Source organism: Anomaloglossus baeobatrachus, chromosome 5 (assembly GCF_048569485.1).
Source record: "Anomaloglossus baeobatrachus isolate aAnoBae1 chromosome 5, aAnoBae1.hap1, whole genome shotgun sequence".
Taxonomy (NCBI): domain Eukaryota; kingdom Metazoa; phylum Chordata; class Amphibia; order Anura; family Aromobatidae; genus Anomaloglossus; species Anomaloglossus baeobatrachus.
The window spans coordinates 83,599,433-83,615,520 of NC_134357.1; the positions used below are offsets into that span (position 1 = coordinate 83,599,433).

The 16,088-nt window shown below is 46.6% G+C and overlaps 1 protein-coding gene across 1 annotated transcript in view; it reads right to left on the reverse strand.

Annotated features, from left to right (window-relative positions):
• Positions 1–949: 949 nt before the first annotated feature.
• The window catches only part of LOC142313334 (glutathione S-transferase kappa 1-like), a 48,979-nt gene continuing 33,840 nt past the window's right edge, over positions 950–16,088 (reverse strand). The window contains exons 7-8 of the mRNA XM_075352334.1: positions 4,612–4,705; positions 950–1,230 (exon numbers count right to left, since the gene is read on the reverse strand). Of these exons, the coding sequence (XP_075208449.1) occupies positions 1,187–1,230; positions 4,612–4,705 (138 nt within the window). The 3' untranslated portion in view covers positions 950–1,186. The remainder of the gene's footprint in view (positions 1,231–4,611; positions 4,706–16,088) is intronic.

The window sequence follows — 16,088 nt, forward strand, 5'->3', positions numbered from 1 at the left end:
TTGGGAGTGCGCAGCATGGGGGATGGAGCACGATGGGGGGTGCGCAGCATGGGGGATCTAGCACGATGGGAGGTGCACACCTCCCCCCAACACACACACACACACACACACACACGCGCACTGCACAACACAGCACACACACTGGGAACCACAAACACCGCCCTACACAGACACCCACACACAGACAACGCCGCACACACACAAACACCGCGGCATACATAAATATACGCATACCGCGCAACACACACATTGCACAAAACATACCTCCCCCCAAAACACACCACACACAAACCGCGCAACACACACACAACGCTCCACAAACAACGCAACACACATACAACACCGCTCTCACCTCCCGCCACACCCAGACAACACACAGAACATGTACAGCCCCTACACAAACACTTGGCAACTACACACAACAACATCTAATATATATAACAAAAATTATACATTAACTACACAATAAATTCTAGAATACCCGATGCTTTAGAATCGGGCCACCTTCTAATATATATATATATATATATATATATATATATATATATATATATATATATATATATATATATATATATATATATATATATATATACACATACACATACACACACACACACATTATATATATATATATATTATATATATATATATATATATATATATATATACACATACATGTACACATATATATATATATGTATGTGTATATATGTAATGTATATGTGCGTGTATATATATGTATGTGTATATATGTGTAATCTCTATACATTATATTATATATATATATATACACACACAGCTTATTACATGCGGGATCACAACTATCTTTTGTGGAAATGCACTTGTGCTGACACCCCATCAACTGCACTGACAGATTATTCTTCAGGAAACACAATGCAAATGTGACCTTGTAGCTTTATGCATAAAGAAGCCATTACACTGCAAATATATAGAATGACTTTATTAATTAAGGCAGAATTGGTGGTAGTGGTATGTCTTTAACCCATTATAGTCCATCTCTATAATACTATCCAGCTTTGGTGATGACTACAACCTGTGTAGAGACAGATTATAAATTTCCTACAGTATCAAACTATTATAAAGGAGGTAATTGAAGTTGTGTTGAAACCAGTAACATAACGTTGGTAGCTCCGCCTATAATACTTCTGTTCTGATGAGGTTATCACAGCCGGGATTTTTCTGGTACAGGTCCCAGCCATTTTTCACCTGCAAAAAAAAAAAAGTTATGAGTAGTGCTTTCCAGTGTTAAAACAAGCTCACACATGCAGACTTTACCACAAATTTACAGCTAAAATCCCCTGGCATCACACGCTGCGGACGCACCATGGATTTCTCCCTGCCGTGATAAATCTGCTCTTCAAAAGCCATGACAGAATGTGAACTGTTGTGTAATTTTCCTTGCTGCCAGTAGGTGGCAATATAACATCTTTATGATTTTTCATGCTTATCAAGGCCTCATTCACACACCGTTTTTAAACACATACCCAAAAATAATGGTCCCGATATCAATGTGTTGGATCAGTATGACATCCGTGTGTCGTCTGTTTTTCACACATGGATCAATGACTAGATTACAAAGCGTCTCCTATACTTTTCATTATTAAACATGTAAAGACAGATGCCAAGCATTTTTTCACAGACCCATAGACTTGTATTGGCCCTGAGCGCACCATGAGGAAGTCACTAGCGGACGAAATGCACGTCGGGGTTAGCGGCATGCAGCATTATGTGACCATCCACTAAAGGTATTTACTTATATAAATTTGCTATTATATTATTGGGCTTATTCTGGGATCGTCCTGCAGACCTCACACATGCTGAAATTCAGTGTACTGCGTCTTCTGGGGATTTTTTCTGCATTCGCACACTATTTATGGATCATCACTCCATATACGAATCATCTGTAGCCCTTGCATTATATCATGGTATGCACATTATTTTTAGCCATACTGGTCATCCATAGTGGTATATATGGTCTCACTTGCATAATCACTTTTTTTGCTGCTATTTGGGAATATCCCTGTCTTGATTTTATATTTCTTGCATAATTTGGTTTTAATGTAAAATTCAAATAAAAATTTGATACTTTATTTATATATTTTGTCTGTCACTATTTTCCTTCTGGTGGTTTTGCCTACACCCCTTAAGGATTTTTTGATTTGCTTGTCATCCGTGCTGCGAGAAACACAGACATGTGAAGAACGCAATATATTATAATAAGTACATGTGGCATCTATGAAAAAAGAAAACAAATTCCACACGTACTGGACACATGGAAGTTTGAAGGAGGCGTTATATAGCACCAACATATTCTGCAGTGCTTTAACACACATTATCATCACTGTCCCCACTTAAGGTACCATCAGACTTCGCGACGCTCCAGCGATCCCACCAGCGATCTGACCTGGCAGGGATCGCTGGAGCGTCGCTACATGGTTGCTGGTGAGCTATCAATCAAGCAGATCTCCACAGAGATCAGCCACCAGCGATCCGTGTAACAACGCTGTGCTTGGTAACCATAGTACACATCGGGATACTAAGCAAAGCGCTTTGCTTATAGTTACCCGATGTGTACCTTGGCTACGTGTGCAGGGAGCCGGCTTCTAGAAGCTGCGGACGCTGGTAACCAAGGTTAATATCGGGTAACCAAGCAGAGCCTTTGCTTGGTTACCCGATGTGTACCTTGGTTACCAGCGTCTGCAGAAGCCGGCTCCCTGCACATTCAGATCGTTGCACTCTTCCTGTCAAACACAGCGATGTGTGCTTCACAGCGGGAGAGCAACGACCAAAAAATGGTCCGGGACATTCAGCAACAACCGGTGACCTCACAGCAGGGGCCAGGTCGTTGCTGGATGTCACACACAGCGACATCGCTAGCAAGATCGCTGTTGCGTCACAAAAAACGTGACTCAGCAGCGATGTCACTAGCGATGTTGCTTAGGTAGACGTGGCCTTTAGGATCACAATCTATATATTATATTACATATATTCTCTCTCGCTTTCCACTATAATTGCGTAATTCTGTTCACAGTCTAACATTGTGATACCATACCACATTCAGGTATATTCAGGTGTTGGTGTTTTAAATGACACATTTGAGATGTCACTGAGCAGTAAGGAGGTGTGGTTGAGATAACTTTGGAAAGCGCAAACCGTGTGACATGTCCACTGCTCCTGTCAGCACCACTAAGCATAGACAATGTTAATTTCACCGCACTCCCGGTGCAATAGCATCAGGCTTATTTTTAGTGTGTGTGTAATATTATATATATATATATATATATATATATATATATACACATATATATACATACATACATACATATATATAAGAAAGCCGCGGAGACACCATCACGTGTTTCTCAACGCTGCCAGGAAACTAGCCAGGTCTTTCACCGGGAAGGAACAACCACGGGAAGGGCAGTCTCCAGTCAAGGAGACCACCTATACCAAACATGGTATCCATCCACAGACAGCCGTTTCGGGGTATTTGCCCCTCATCAGTGTGGAGTAGGAATCTGGCTAGTGGGGGCAATGCCTAGTAAAAGACTACTTAAGCAAGCATTGTTGACCTTAAGGAGATCAACATATCCACTGCGGAGACACCATCACGTGTTTCTCAACGCAGTGATTCTAGAGCAATGCCCCCTGGGAAGTATGCAAATAAGAAAGCCGCGGAGACACCATCACGTGTTTCTCAACGCTGCCAGGAAACTAGCCAGTTTCCCGGTAAAAGACCTGGCTAGTTTCCTGGCAGCGTTGAGAAACACGTGATGGTGTCTCCGCGGCTTTCTTATTTGCATACTTCCCAGGGGGCATTGCTCTAGAATCACTGCGTTGAGAAACACGTGATGGTGTCTCCGCAGTGGATATGTTGATCTCCTTAAGGTCAACAATGCTTGCTTAAATATATATATATATATATATATATATATATATATATACATACATACACACCTGTGATCTGATACTAACTCAGAACCAGGACATGACATGCAATCTTTTATGTAAAGCTCAGTATTTTAAAGGTCATTATTATAAAAAGTATTTCATGCAGGTGTATTATATGCACATTGTACATGACACAAAAAGCTGCTATGCAAGGGTGATTAGTAAGGCTATGTGCGCACGTTGCGTATTTGCATGTAGTTACGCTGCGATCTGCACCGCTGCGTAACTGCATGCATCCTGCATTCCCTGCATAATCTATGAAGATTATGCAGGAGACGTGCGCACGTGGCGTATTAGAGCGCAGTGCTTCGGCTGCTGCCTGAAGCGCGCGTTCTAAGAAGTGACATGTCACTTCTTTCCTGCGCTCTGCATGCATCCCCCACTCTGTCTATGGGAGGGGCTGCACTCAGAGCGCATGAAATCGGCTTTTTTTTTTCATTACGGACTCTTTCTGCAGTGATTTGAAGCGCACGTGTGCTGTTCAAATCGCTGCAGAAATTTCTGCAGGGCAGAACGCTACGTGCGCACATAGCCTAAGACTTACAAGTGACAAATCGGCCAATGAAATATACATGTCCAGTACATTCACTACATTAAAAAAAAAAATAAAAATAAGTTTTTACTTATTATACTGACCCAGCTGATGAGCCAAAACTTCATACCGATCAGATCCAAAAAACAATTGCGGCTTTTCATTTATATGAGCCACTATGGAGGGCATTCCAAAAGCCTATACAGCAAGGAAAGAAAAGACAAAACACTTTAATGGATGGAAGATGAAATATAAATGTAACATTAACAGGACAGGACATACACACATTATATATGCACAATGCAATCATATGGGGGAAGGATTTCACTGTTCATTACATCTGGTCACAGCTAGCAAAGGAGGGCACAGAATCTATAAGAAATACAGCAAAATGTCATATGTGTAATATGGTGTATATATACTGTACGCCTGACAGTATATATTGATGTGGCCATGTGACCAGAGATGCATCACTGGCGAAATGTGGGATAAGTAATAAGATAATTGTATTTAAGAAAGTCAAGTCCTTGGGGTTTTAAAGTTTAAAAAGCATGATATCCCTTTAAATAGGTTTAAAAATTATATTCTTGTATGAATAAGTTATCACTTATTTACTAGATATGGTGGGAAATCCAAATGCAAGAACAGTGGACTCCATTCATATTTACTCCAATTTAGTGAATAGGAGCTGTGCTGCCATTACACGGTGTATGGAGCTGTGCTGTTCCAGCTCAGTGCACTTTTTTATACCCATCTAATGCCAGAGCGGATATCAGCCAATTGATGGAAAGTCTGTCCTTCACCGATCTGATATAAAATATATATTCCCTCAATCCCTCTTTGGTAGATAGATAGGTCATTGATATATTGGTGAAGCACTGGCACCACATTAATCAGCTGTTGTCAGATCTGGCAGTAGATAGATAAACAGTGCACTGAGCTGGAACAGCGCAGCTCCGGATACTGTGCAGTGGCGGCTCAGCTCATATTCATTGAATTGGAGTGAAAATGAGCATAGTCCGATTTCCTGGCATTTGGGCACAGAGTTCCCCTCATTCATTAATGGTGTAGCCTACTTTTAAGTTTTAATTTGCCCAAGAGTTGACTTTTTAGACTTTTTCTTTTAGACTTTTTCTTTTTCTAGACTTTTTACAAAATAATCTTAATCACTTAAGCCTGCTTTACACCCTACGATCCAGCATACCATATCGTATGCGATCGTACCCGCCCCCATCGTATGTGCAGCACGTTCAATTTGTTGAATGTGCCGCACATACGAGTAACCCCCCGTCACACGTACTTACCCATCCATACGACCTCGATGTGGGCAGCGAACGTCCACTTCCTGGAGTGGGAGGGACGTTCGGGGTCACAGTGACGTCACACGGCAGCCGGCCAATAGAAGCGGAGGGGCGGAGCTGATCGGGCCGTAAACATCCCGCCCACCTTCTTCCTTCCACATTGTCAGCCGGGAGCCGCAGGTAAAATCTGTTCATCGTTCCCGGAGTGTCACACACTGCGATGTGTGCTACCCCGGGTACGATGAACAATCTGACGTTCAATTCATGAGAAATGAACGACGTGCGTGCGATGAATGTTTTACCGTTCAATCGCAAGTAGCAGTTACACACTACAATGTACCTTACGATGCCGGATGTGCGTCACTTACGACATGACCCCGCCGACACATGGTAAGATACATTGCAGCGTGTAAAGCGGGCTTTACCACACACCACGCCGGTGATACCTCTCTGGTACTCTAAACACATAGCCACAGCAATGACGTCAAGAGCACAGCATATAATGTAACAGCCAATTGCTGGGTTTAGTGGATACTGAGGTAAATGACATGAGATTAGTGAAATCAATGATCGGCTGCAGCAGTTACATACTGTAGATGTGACGTCACTGTTGATGTCATGTCTATTAAGACAGATTGCAACAGTGGAGAGGCAGTGGCTGATCAATGTTAGTTTTGTTATTTTTGAGGTGATCAATCATTTGAGGTTTTAAAGTTGGCAAAGCCTTTAAGCTTGATTGAATTGCAGATAGGAACTAGTGTGGCTGTAAACAAAACAAACAACAAAAAAAAAAAAAAAATCAAAAAAAGTAAATAATATTTGGCCATCTCTGTTGTAAATTATAAACTAAGATTAGGCTCTGCTTGAGCTGTCCCAGCAGATACTGGTTCTAAATCAACTTTTCATATTGTGCCATAGAAGCAATATAACCTAAGAGGGAAAGAGATAGTTGTTAAAGGGTAACCGACAACATGGGATAGTGAGTAATAACTAGAGAAATCAGCCCCATAAAAGTAAATCTGGCTCAGACTACCACTGCCGCCTGTCCCAGAAATCATACGAAGTCTAAGGCTATGTGCGCACTTACCGGATTTTTCGCGGATTTTGCCGCGGATTTGCTGCATGTTTCGCTGCAGAAAGAAGGGAATTTTGTTACTTACCGTAAATTCCTTTTCTTCTAGCTCCAATTGGGAGACCCAGACAATTGGGTGTATAGCTACTGCCTCCGGAGGCCACACAAAGTATTACACTCAAAAGTGTAAGGCCCCTCCCCTTCTGGCTATACACCCCCAGTGGGATCACTGGCTCACCAGTTTAGTGCAAAAGCAAGAAGGAGGAAAGCCAATAACTGGTTTAAAGACCAATTCAGTCCGAAGAAACATCGGAGAACTGCAACCATTCACATGAACAACATGTGTACCGAAAAAAACCCTAAGAAAACAGGGCGGGTGCTGGGTCTCCCAATTGGAGCTAGAAGAAAAGGAATTTACGGTAAGTAACAAAATTCCCTTCTTCTTTGTCGCTCCATTGGGAGACCCAGACAATTGGGACGTCCAAAAGCAGTCCCTGGGTGGGTAAAAGAATACCTCGTGGTAGGGCCGTCAAACAGCCCTTTCGTACAGGTGGGCAACCGCCGCCTGAAGGACTTGTCTACCTAGGCTGGCGTCTGCCGAAGCGTAGGTATGCACCTGATAATGCTTGGTAAAAGTGTGCAGACTCGACCAGGTAGGTGCCTGGCACACCTGCTGAGCCGTAGCCTGGTGCCGTAATGCCCAGGACGCACCCACGGCTCTGGTAGAATGGGCATTCAGCCCTGAGGGAACCGGGAGCCTAGCAGAACGGTAGGTTTCAAGAATTGGTTCCTTGATCCACCGAGTCAGGGTGGATTTGGAAGCTTGCGACCCTTTACGCTGACCAGCGACAAGGACAAAGGGTCCATCCGGGCGGCACAGGAGCGCCGTGCGGGAATGTAGATCCTGAGTGCTCTCACCAGATCCAACAGATGCAAATCCTTTTCAAATTGATGGACTGGATGAGGACACAAAGAAGGTAAGGTGATATCTTGATTGAGATGAAAGTGGGATACCACCTTAGGGAGAAAGTCCGGAATCGGACACCGAACCCCCTTGTCCTGGTAAAGACCAGGAATGGAGATTTGCATGACAGCGCTGCTAGCTCGGACACTCTCTGAAGAGACGTGACCGCTACTAGAAAAGCCACTTTCTGTGAAAGACGGAAAAGGGAAACAACTTTCAAAGGCTCGAAAGGCGGCTTCAAGAGAGTCATTAGAACCTTGTTCAGACTCCAGAGCTCTAACGGCCGCTTGTACGGAGTGATGAGAAGACAAACTCCCTGCAGGAACGTGCGTACCTGCGGAAGTCGGCTAGGCGTTTCTGAAAAAATACAGATAGCGCTGACACTTGTCCTTTAAGGGAGCTGAGCGACCAACCATTTTCCAACCGAGATTGTAGGAAGGAAGGAAAAATAGGCGATGCAAATGGCCAGGGAGAAACTCCTTGAGCAGAGCACCAAGATAAGAATATCTTCCACGAGCTGTGGTAGATCTTGGCGGACGTTGGCTTCTTGGCCTGCGTCATGGTGACAACCACTCCTGAGATAATCCTGAAGACGCTAGGATCCAGGACTCAATGGCTACACCGTCATGTTCAGGGCCGCAGAGTTCAGATGGAAAAAAGGGCCCTTGAAACAGCAAGTCTGGTCGGTCTGGTAGTGCCCACGGTTGGCCTACCGTGAGGTACCACAGATCCGGGAACCCCGACCTCCTCGGCCAATCTGGAGCGACGAGGATGGCGCGGCGACAGTCGGATTTGATCTTGCGCAGCACTCTGGACAACAATGCCAGAGGTGGGACACATAAGGTAGCCGGGACTGCGACCAATGTTGAACTGAGGCGTCCGCCGCCAGAGCTCGATGATCGTGAGACTGTGCTATGAAGCCGGGACAATGTTGTTGTGCCGTGACGCCATTATGTCGACGTCCGGCATCCCGCAGCAGCGACAGATCTCCTGAAACCCGTCCGGGTGAAGAAATCATTCCCCTGCGTCCATACCCTGGCGACTGAGGAAGTCTGCTTCCTAGTTTACCACGCCTGGGATGTGAACTGCGGATATGGTGGATGCCGTGTCTTCCACCCACGTCAGAATCCGCCGGCTTCCTGGAAGGCTTGCCGGCTGCGTGTTCTTCCGTGGTGGTTGATGTATGCCACCGCTGTGGAGATATCCGACTGAATTCGGATGTGCTTGCTTTTCAGCCACTGCTGGAAGGCTTGTAGGACAAGATACACTGCTCTGATTTCCAGAACATTGATCTGAAGGGTGGACTCTTGCTGAATCCACGCACCTTGAGCCCTGGTGGTAGAGAAAAACTGCTCTCCACTCTGATAGACTCGTGCCTGTCGTAACTACCGCCCAGGATGGGGGTAGTAAGGACCTTTTTTCTGACCCTGAGGTGGGAAGAAGCCACCACCGTAGAGATTCTTTGGCCGCCTGAGAAAAGGAGACGTCTCTGTCGATGGGCGTCGACCTCCCGTCTCATTGGCGGAGAATGTCCCATTGTAGTGGACGCAGATGAAACTGCTCGAAAGGGACTGCCGCCATTGCTACCATCTTACGTGAGAAGTGCATGCGGCGTCTCAATGTGTGCGACTGATCCTAAGGAGAGATTGCAGCCTTGTCTGTAGTGAACGCTGTTTGTCTAGCGGAAGCTTCACTATCGCTGAGAGAGTATGAAACTCCATGCCTAGATATGTTAGTGATTGGCCCAGGGTCGGATCTGACTTTGAAAAGTTGATGATCCACCCGAACTCTGGAGAGTCTCCAGCGCAACGTTCGGCTGTGTTGGCATGTTCCTTAAGAGGGTGCCTTGACAAGTAGATCTCCCAAATACGGGATCACAGAGTGACCTTGAGATTGCAGGACTGGTACTACTGCTGCCATGACCTTAGCGAAGACCCGTGGGGCTATCGCCAGCCGGAAGGCAGCGTTACGAACTGAAGGTGTTCGCGTCCTATAACAAAGCGTAGAAACGCTGGAGCTCTGGATCAATCGGCACGTGGGGATAAGCATCCTTGACGTGTATCGATGTTAGGAAATTTCCTTGAAACATTGAGGCGATGACGGAGCGGGGGGATTACATCCGGAACCGCCTGGTGTTCACGAGCTGGTTGAGCAGTGTTAGATCCAGAACGGGACGAAAATACTCGTCCTTTCTTGGCACTGCAAATAATTCGGAGTAAAAACCGTGACCTTGTTCCTGAAGAGGAACGGGGGTCACCACTCGTTGTGCCTTTAGAGTGCCCACCGCCTGCAGAAGAGCATCGGCTCGGTCGGGAGGTGGAGAAGTTCTGAAGAATTGAGTTGGAGGACGAGAACTGAACTCTATCCTGTACCCGTGAGACAGAATGTCTCTCACCCAACGGTCTTTGACCTGTGACAGCTAAATGTCGCCAAGGCGGGAGAGCCTGCTACCGACCGAGGATGCGGAGAGAGGAGGCCGCAAGTCATGAGGAAGCCTCTTGGAAGCGGGTTTTCAGGCTGTCTTTTTTGGGCGTGACTGAGCCCGCCAAGAAACTGAGCTCCTCTGATCCTTTTGAGTCCTCTTTGGACGAGGAGAAATGGGACCTGCCCGAGCCTTGAAAAGACCGAAAACCCCGACTGTCCCTTGGTATGTTGGGATTTGTTTTGTCTGGGCTGAGGCAAGGAAGAATCCTTACTCTTGAACTGTTTAATGATTACATCTCACGCACACTAAACAGTCGGTCAGCAGAACAAGGCAAACTGGCTAAGCCCTTTTTTGGAAGCAGAATCTGCCTTCCATTCAGTTAACACCCAGGCCCTGCGTAAAAACCACGGAGTTAGCGGACGCCACTGCCGTACGGGTCGTAGAGTCTAGGACAGCATTAATCGCATAAGACGCAAATGTAGACATTTGAGCGGTTAAGGATGACACTTGCGGAACAGATGTACGTGTGACCGTGTCCATCTGTGTAAGACAAGCTGAAGTAGCTTGGAGTGCCTATACGGCTGCGAATGCTGGAGCTAACAGCGCGCCGATAGCCTCATAGATGGATTTCGACCAGAGATCCCTCTGTCTGTCAGTGGCATCTTTAAGTGCAGCCCCATCTTCCACTGCAACTATGGATCTAGCTGCAAGCTGGAGATTGGAGGATGCCCCTTGGGACACTGGGTCCAGCCATTGCCCACGTCAGGGGGTAGGGATAACGTGTATCCTCAGCCGTTTGGAGAAGCGCTTAACTGGATAAGCGTGGTGTTCCTGGACTGCCTGTGTAAAGTCAGGGTGGCCAAGGAAAGTATTTAATTTACGCTTGGGATACGTGAATGGAATTTCTCCTGCTATGTAGCTGACTCTTCCACCGGAGGAGCTGGGGGAGAAATAACTAACATTCTATTGATGGACGCTATGAGATTATTGACTATGGCGTCACCATCAGGTGTATCCAGATTGAGATCGGTCTCAGGATTAGATCTTGAGCAGCTACCTCCGCCACATCACACAGAGAGTCCGCTTGCTGGGACCCTGACTAGTGTGATGAAGTCGGGGGCCGCTCATAGTGAGCCTCTCAGGCTGTCTGGGACTGTCGTCCGTGTCAGAGCCGTCACTCTGGGAAGCACATGACACCCTCGGAGCTCAAAGCTGTTCCCACTGAGGGGGACCATGGATAATGAATGAACAGTGGCCATGGATTTGAGAGACTTGTCTGGACTGCAAGGCTTCTAGTATCATAGCCATAGTCTCAGAAGATCTGTCAGTAAATACTGCAGGCTCCGTCCCCATGTCCTGACGATTAGCAGAGACTCCGTAGTATACAATGGGGGTCTATGTACACTGCCGGCCATATAGCCGTACATGCTGTACCGGCTGCATAGAAAACATGTGCTTCTGCACCTCTGTTTTACACAGACAATATGCTGTTATGTCCTCCGCACAATCAAGGAGGGTATATACAAAAATGCAGCTAAACAGTGCAATGCATAGTGAATAAGCATATATGTATATGTGCACTTCGGCACTAGTGGAGTCAGCCCCACAGGTGCTGCTTAACGCCTGGTCACAGCGGTTGTGTGACTATCCGAATCCCTGCCAGGGATTCCCAAACTTGTCTCTTCTGTCGCTACAGAAAACACTGACAAGAATGGCTGCCGGCGTCCTGTGTAAAGGAGGAAGCCGTGGGCTTTTCAGGCTGTCTTTTTTGGGCGTGCCTGAGAAAATGCGGGAATCCGGCTTCACAGTGTACACAGTGAGAGGGGTGGAGTATGCAAAGCATACTCCAGCTCTCAGCGCTGCCGGTTTCACAGTGCACACAGTGAGAGGGGTGGAGTATGCAAAGCATACTCCAGCTCTCAGCGCTGCCGTGCTGTGCAGCGTCACGCCCCTACCCTGACTGGCAGGTCTGTGGGCGGACACGAAGTGAGACTAGGCCGCGCAAGCCGGGGGCTCGAGTGATAAGCGCGGCCGGCATATAAGCCTTGGTCGGCGCGGAAGTCCCCGGCGCACCACAAGTCCCAGCCGCGCCCGAAATAAAAATGGCAACGGCGGTTAGCGCGGTAGTCCCCTAATACACTAACACACCCAGCAAGCTGTAGTGTGCGATGGCACTAGTGCGGGCAGCGCCGCCGTCCCTGGCGCACTAACACACCCAGCAATGCTGCCGTGTGTCCGTGCGCGGTCCCCACAGGGACACAGAGTACCTCAACGTAGCAGGGCCATGTCCCTGAGGATACTCCGCTCCATGTCCAGCAGATTCCCAGGAGCTGTGGATGGAGCACGGTCTCAGTGCCTGGAGACCGATATGATCCCACTTCACCCAGAGCCCTGAGGGGATGGGGAAGGAAAGCAGCATGTGGGCTCCAGCCTCCGTACCCACAATGGGTACCTCAACCTTACAAACACCGCCGACAAAAAGTGGGGTGAGAAGGGAGCATGCTGGGGGCCCTAGTATGGGTCCTCTTTTCTTCCATCCGACATAGTCAGCAGCTGCTGCTGACTAAACAGTGGAGCTATGCGTGGATGTCTGACCTCCTTCGCACAAAGCACAAAACTGGTGAGCCAGTGATCCCACTGGGGGTGTATAGCCAGAAGGGGAGGGGCCTTACACTTTTGAGTGTAATACTTTGTGTGGCCTCCGGAGGCAGTAGCTATACACCCAATTGTCTGGGTCTCCCAATGGAGCGACAAAGAAATGTTCATAACATCTCTGCAGTGAATCACCAGCAAATCCTATGGAGAAAAAAAATCCTGTGCGCACTGGGCGGAATTTGACAGCTGCATGTTTTGCTGCGGGAATCCCGCAGCAAAAACAAGTGCATGTCACTTCTTTTCCGCACAGCGCTGCGGGATTTTACTCCATTGACTCAATGTTAATCAAGAAATCCCGCAGGGAATAACGCAGGCAGCAAATTCTGTGCGGTTCACTGCGTTTTCCTGCGTTATTCCCTGCGGTATTTTGCGGTTTACCTCCGGTAATGTGCATCACTTGCTGCGGTTTTGCAGGGAAGTGATGTCATTACAGGAACAGGAAGTCGTGCAGAGTAAACACACACACATCAGACACAGAACACATCACAGACATAGAACACATAGACACAGACACATAGAACACACATAGAAAGAAAACGGAAATATAGAAAAAAAAGAACGTGGGCTCCGCTGCATATTTACCTTCCAGCCGAGGTAAGCACACAGCGGCGGCCCGGTATTCTCAGGCTGGGGAGGGAGAGGGGCAGGGGTAATGTCCCCCGCCTCACTCCCCCTCCGGCAGCCGAGAATATCAGCCGCAGCTGCCCCGGCACTGTCGCATGCAATATGCGACAATACCGGCGTGTCCTCGGCTCTTCTTGCCACCGTGTAGCAGTGGTGACAAGGTAATACAAGGGGTTAATGGTGATGGGGGACCACCGCCATTAACCCCAGGCTTGATCATGGCAGCGTCTATGTGACAGCTGACATGATCAACCCGTAAGTAAAGTGAAAAAAAAAACACAGACACCGAAAAATCCTTTATTTTAAATAAAACAAACAAGCCTCGTTCACCATTTTATTAACCCCTCCCGCAACAAAACTCCGGCGTAATCCAGGTCCGACGTCCAGCGCTGCTTCCATCCAGCCGCGACTGTCACAGACACAGGCTGAATGAAAGCAGCAGAGGTAATTACCGGTCATTTCCCACGGCCGGTAATGTGAACTCACTGCCGACCGTGGGAAATGCAGCGATCTGTCATCTATCTCTCTATCTATCTATCCCTCTATCTATCTATCTATCTATCCCTCTATCTATTCTTCTGTCTATCTACTCTCAGAATTAAATGACTTTTTTTTTTTTTCTTCAATGTGCTTTATTGCATTGAATGCAATAAAGCACATCCCAACCCGCACGCGGCAAAACCGCGGCAATACCGCGGTAAAACCGCAGCAAACCGCGGCAAACCGCATGCGGTTTTCGGGTGCGGTTTCCCGCGGTTTTTTACCGCGGGTGCGGTAATCTTTGAGGGCATGCGGAATTTTCTCAAGAAAATTCCACTTCCCAGTGCGCACAGAGCCTAAGGCCTCACTCACACATCCATGTTTACACACGGAAGTGGATGAAAGAAAAAAATAAAATAAATAAATAAATAATGGTGTGACATCCATGTGTTCACTTTTACCATCAGTGTTTTTCATGAACGGCTAAAGAAATAAATTAAAGCTTCGACTATAACCTTCAGTATTAAACTCACACAGCTCACAGATGTCATCTGCGGGCTGTATGTTTTCCACAGTCCCTTAAGGGTGCTTTACACTCTGTGACATCGCTAACGATATATCGTCAGGGTCACGTCGTTAGTGGCGCACATCCGGTGCAGTTAGCGACATCGCACCGTGTGACACCAATGAGCGACAATCAACGATCGCAAAAGCGTCAAAAATAGTTGATCGTTGACACGTCGCTCCTTTTCATAATATCGTTGGTGGTGCATGCTGCTGGTTGTTCGTCGTTCCTGAGGCGTCACACATCGCTATGTGCGACGCCGCAGGAACGACGAACATCTCCTTACCTTCGTCCACCGGCAATGAGGAAGGAAGGAGGTGGGCGAGATGTTCCGGCTGATCATCTCCGCCCCTCCTCTGCTTTTGGGCGGCCGCTTAGTCACGCCGTTGTGATGCCGAACGCACCTCCCCCTTGAAGGAGGGATTGTTCGGCGGTCACAGCGACGTTGCTGAAAAGGTATGTGCGTGTGACGCTGCCGTAGCGATAACGTTCACTACGGCAGCGATCACCAAATGTCGCACGAACGACTGGGGCGGGTGCTATCGATGTCACACGAACGACGGGGGCGGGGTACTATCGCGCTCGACACCGCTAGCAATTGCTAGCGATGTTGCAGCGTGTAAAGCAGCCTATAGACTTTGAAATGGCCCTTGTCAGTCATGCAGCAGAAAAAAAAAAAAAAAATAGTGCAATGAGATTATATATATATATATATATATATATATATATATATATATATATATATATATATATATATATATATATATATATATATATATATATATATATATATATATATATATATATATATATATATATATATATATATATAATATAATATATTATACATTACACATATGCGCATATATACATATACACATACATATTTACATTCCCCCCCCCTCTATAAACAGAATCACTGAACTGAGTTGACACTCTTTTTATATACACTGTTTCCACCCATATCCTGTCCACCGCCATTAACGCGAGAACGGCGGCAGCTATAGGAATAGAAGTGGTGTCTAGGTATAGTAAAGTATCCATGCGCTACACAATGAAACCACCTATAGTGCCACCTGGTGGAAAACAACGGAGTTAGCCTTTTTATCTCGAAAACGGAACGAGATAGAGAAAAAAAAAGTGAATTACAAAGTTGTAGGGCATCATCAATTCAATACGAATCGACACCTTGCATACAGAAATGCTATGATTAGAACGTGAAAAACTGAAGGCTGCGGACGTGAAGCGATACCTCATGGAGACCTTCCTACAAGTCATTGGGTATGGTGGCTGCATGGAGTGGCCTCACTGTATATCACAACCAGCAACGCAGAAGAATTAATTTACACTGCCAACATAAGGTTTACAGAATAGCTTTTTTAATTGAAAGCAGTACCACGGTCAGACTGGCCCGAGTAGGGGCCTTAAATGCAGCCCTATAGACTTCAAAGTCACACATCACACTTCTGTCAAAATGAAGAAGTCATACTGTAAC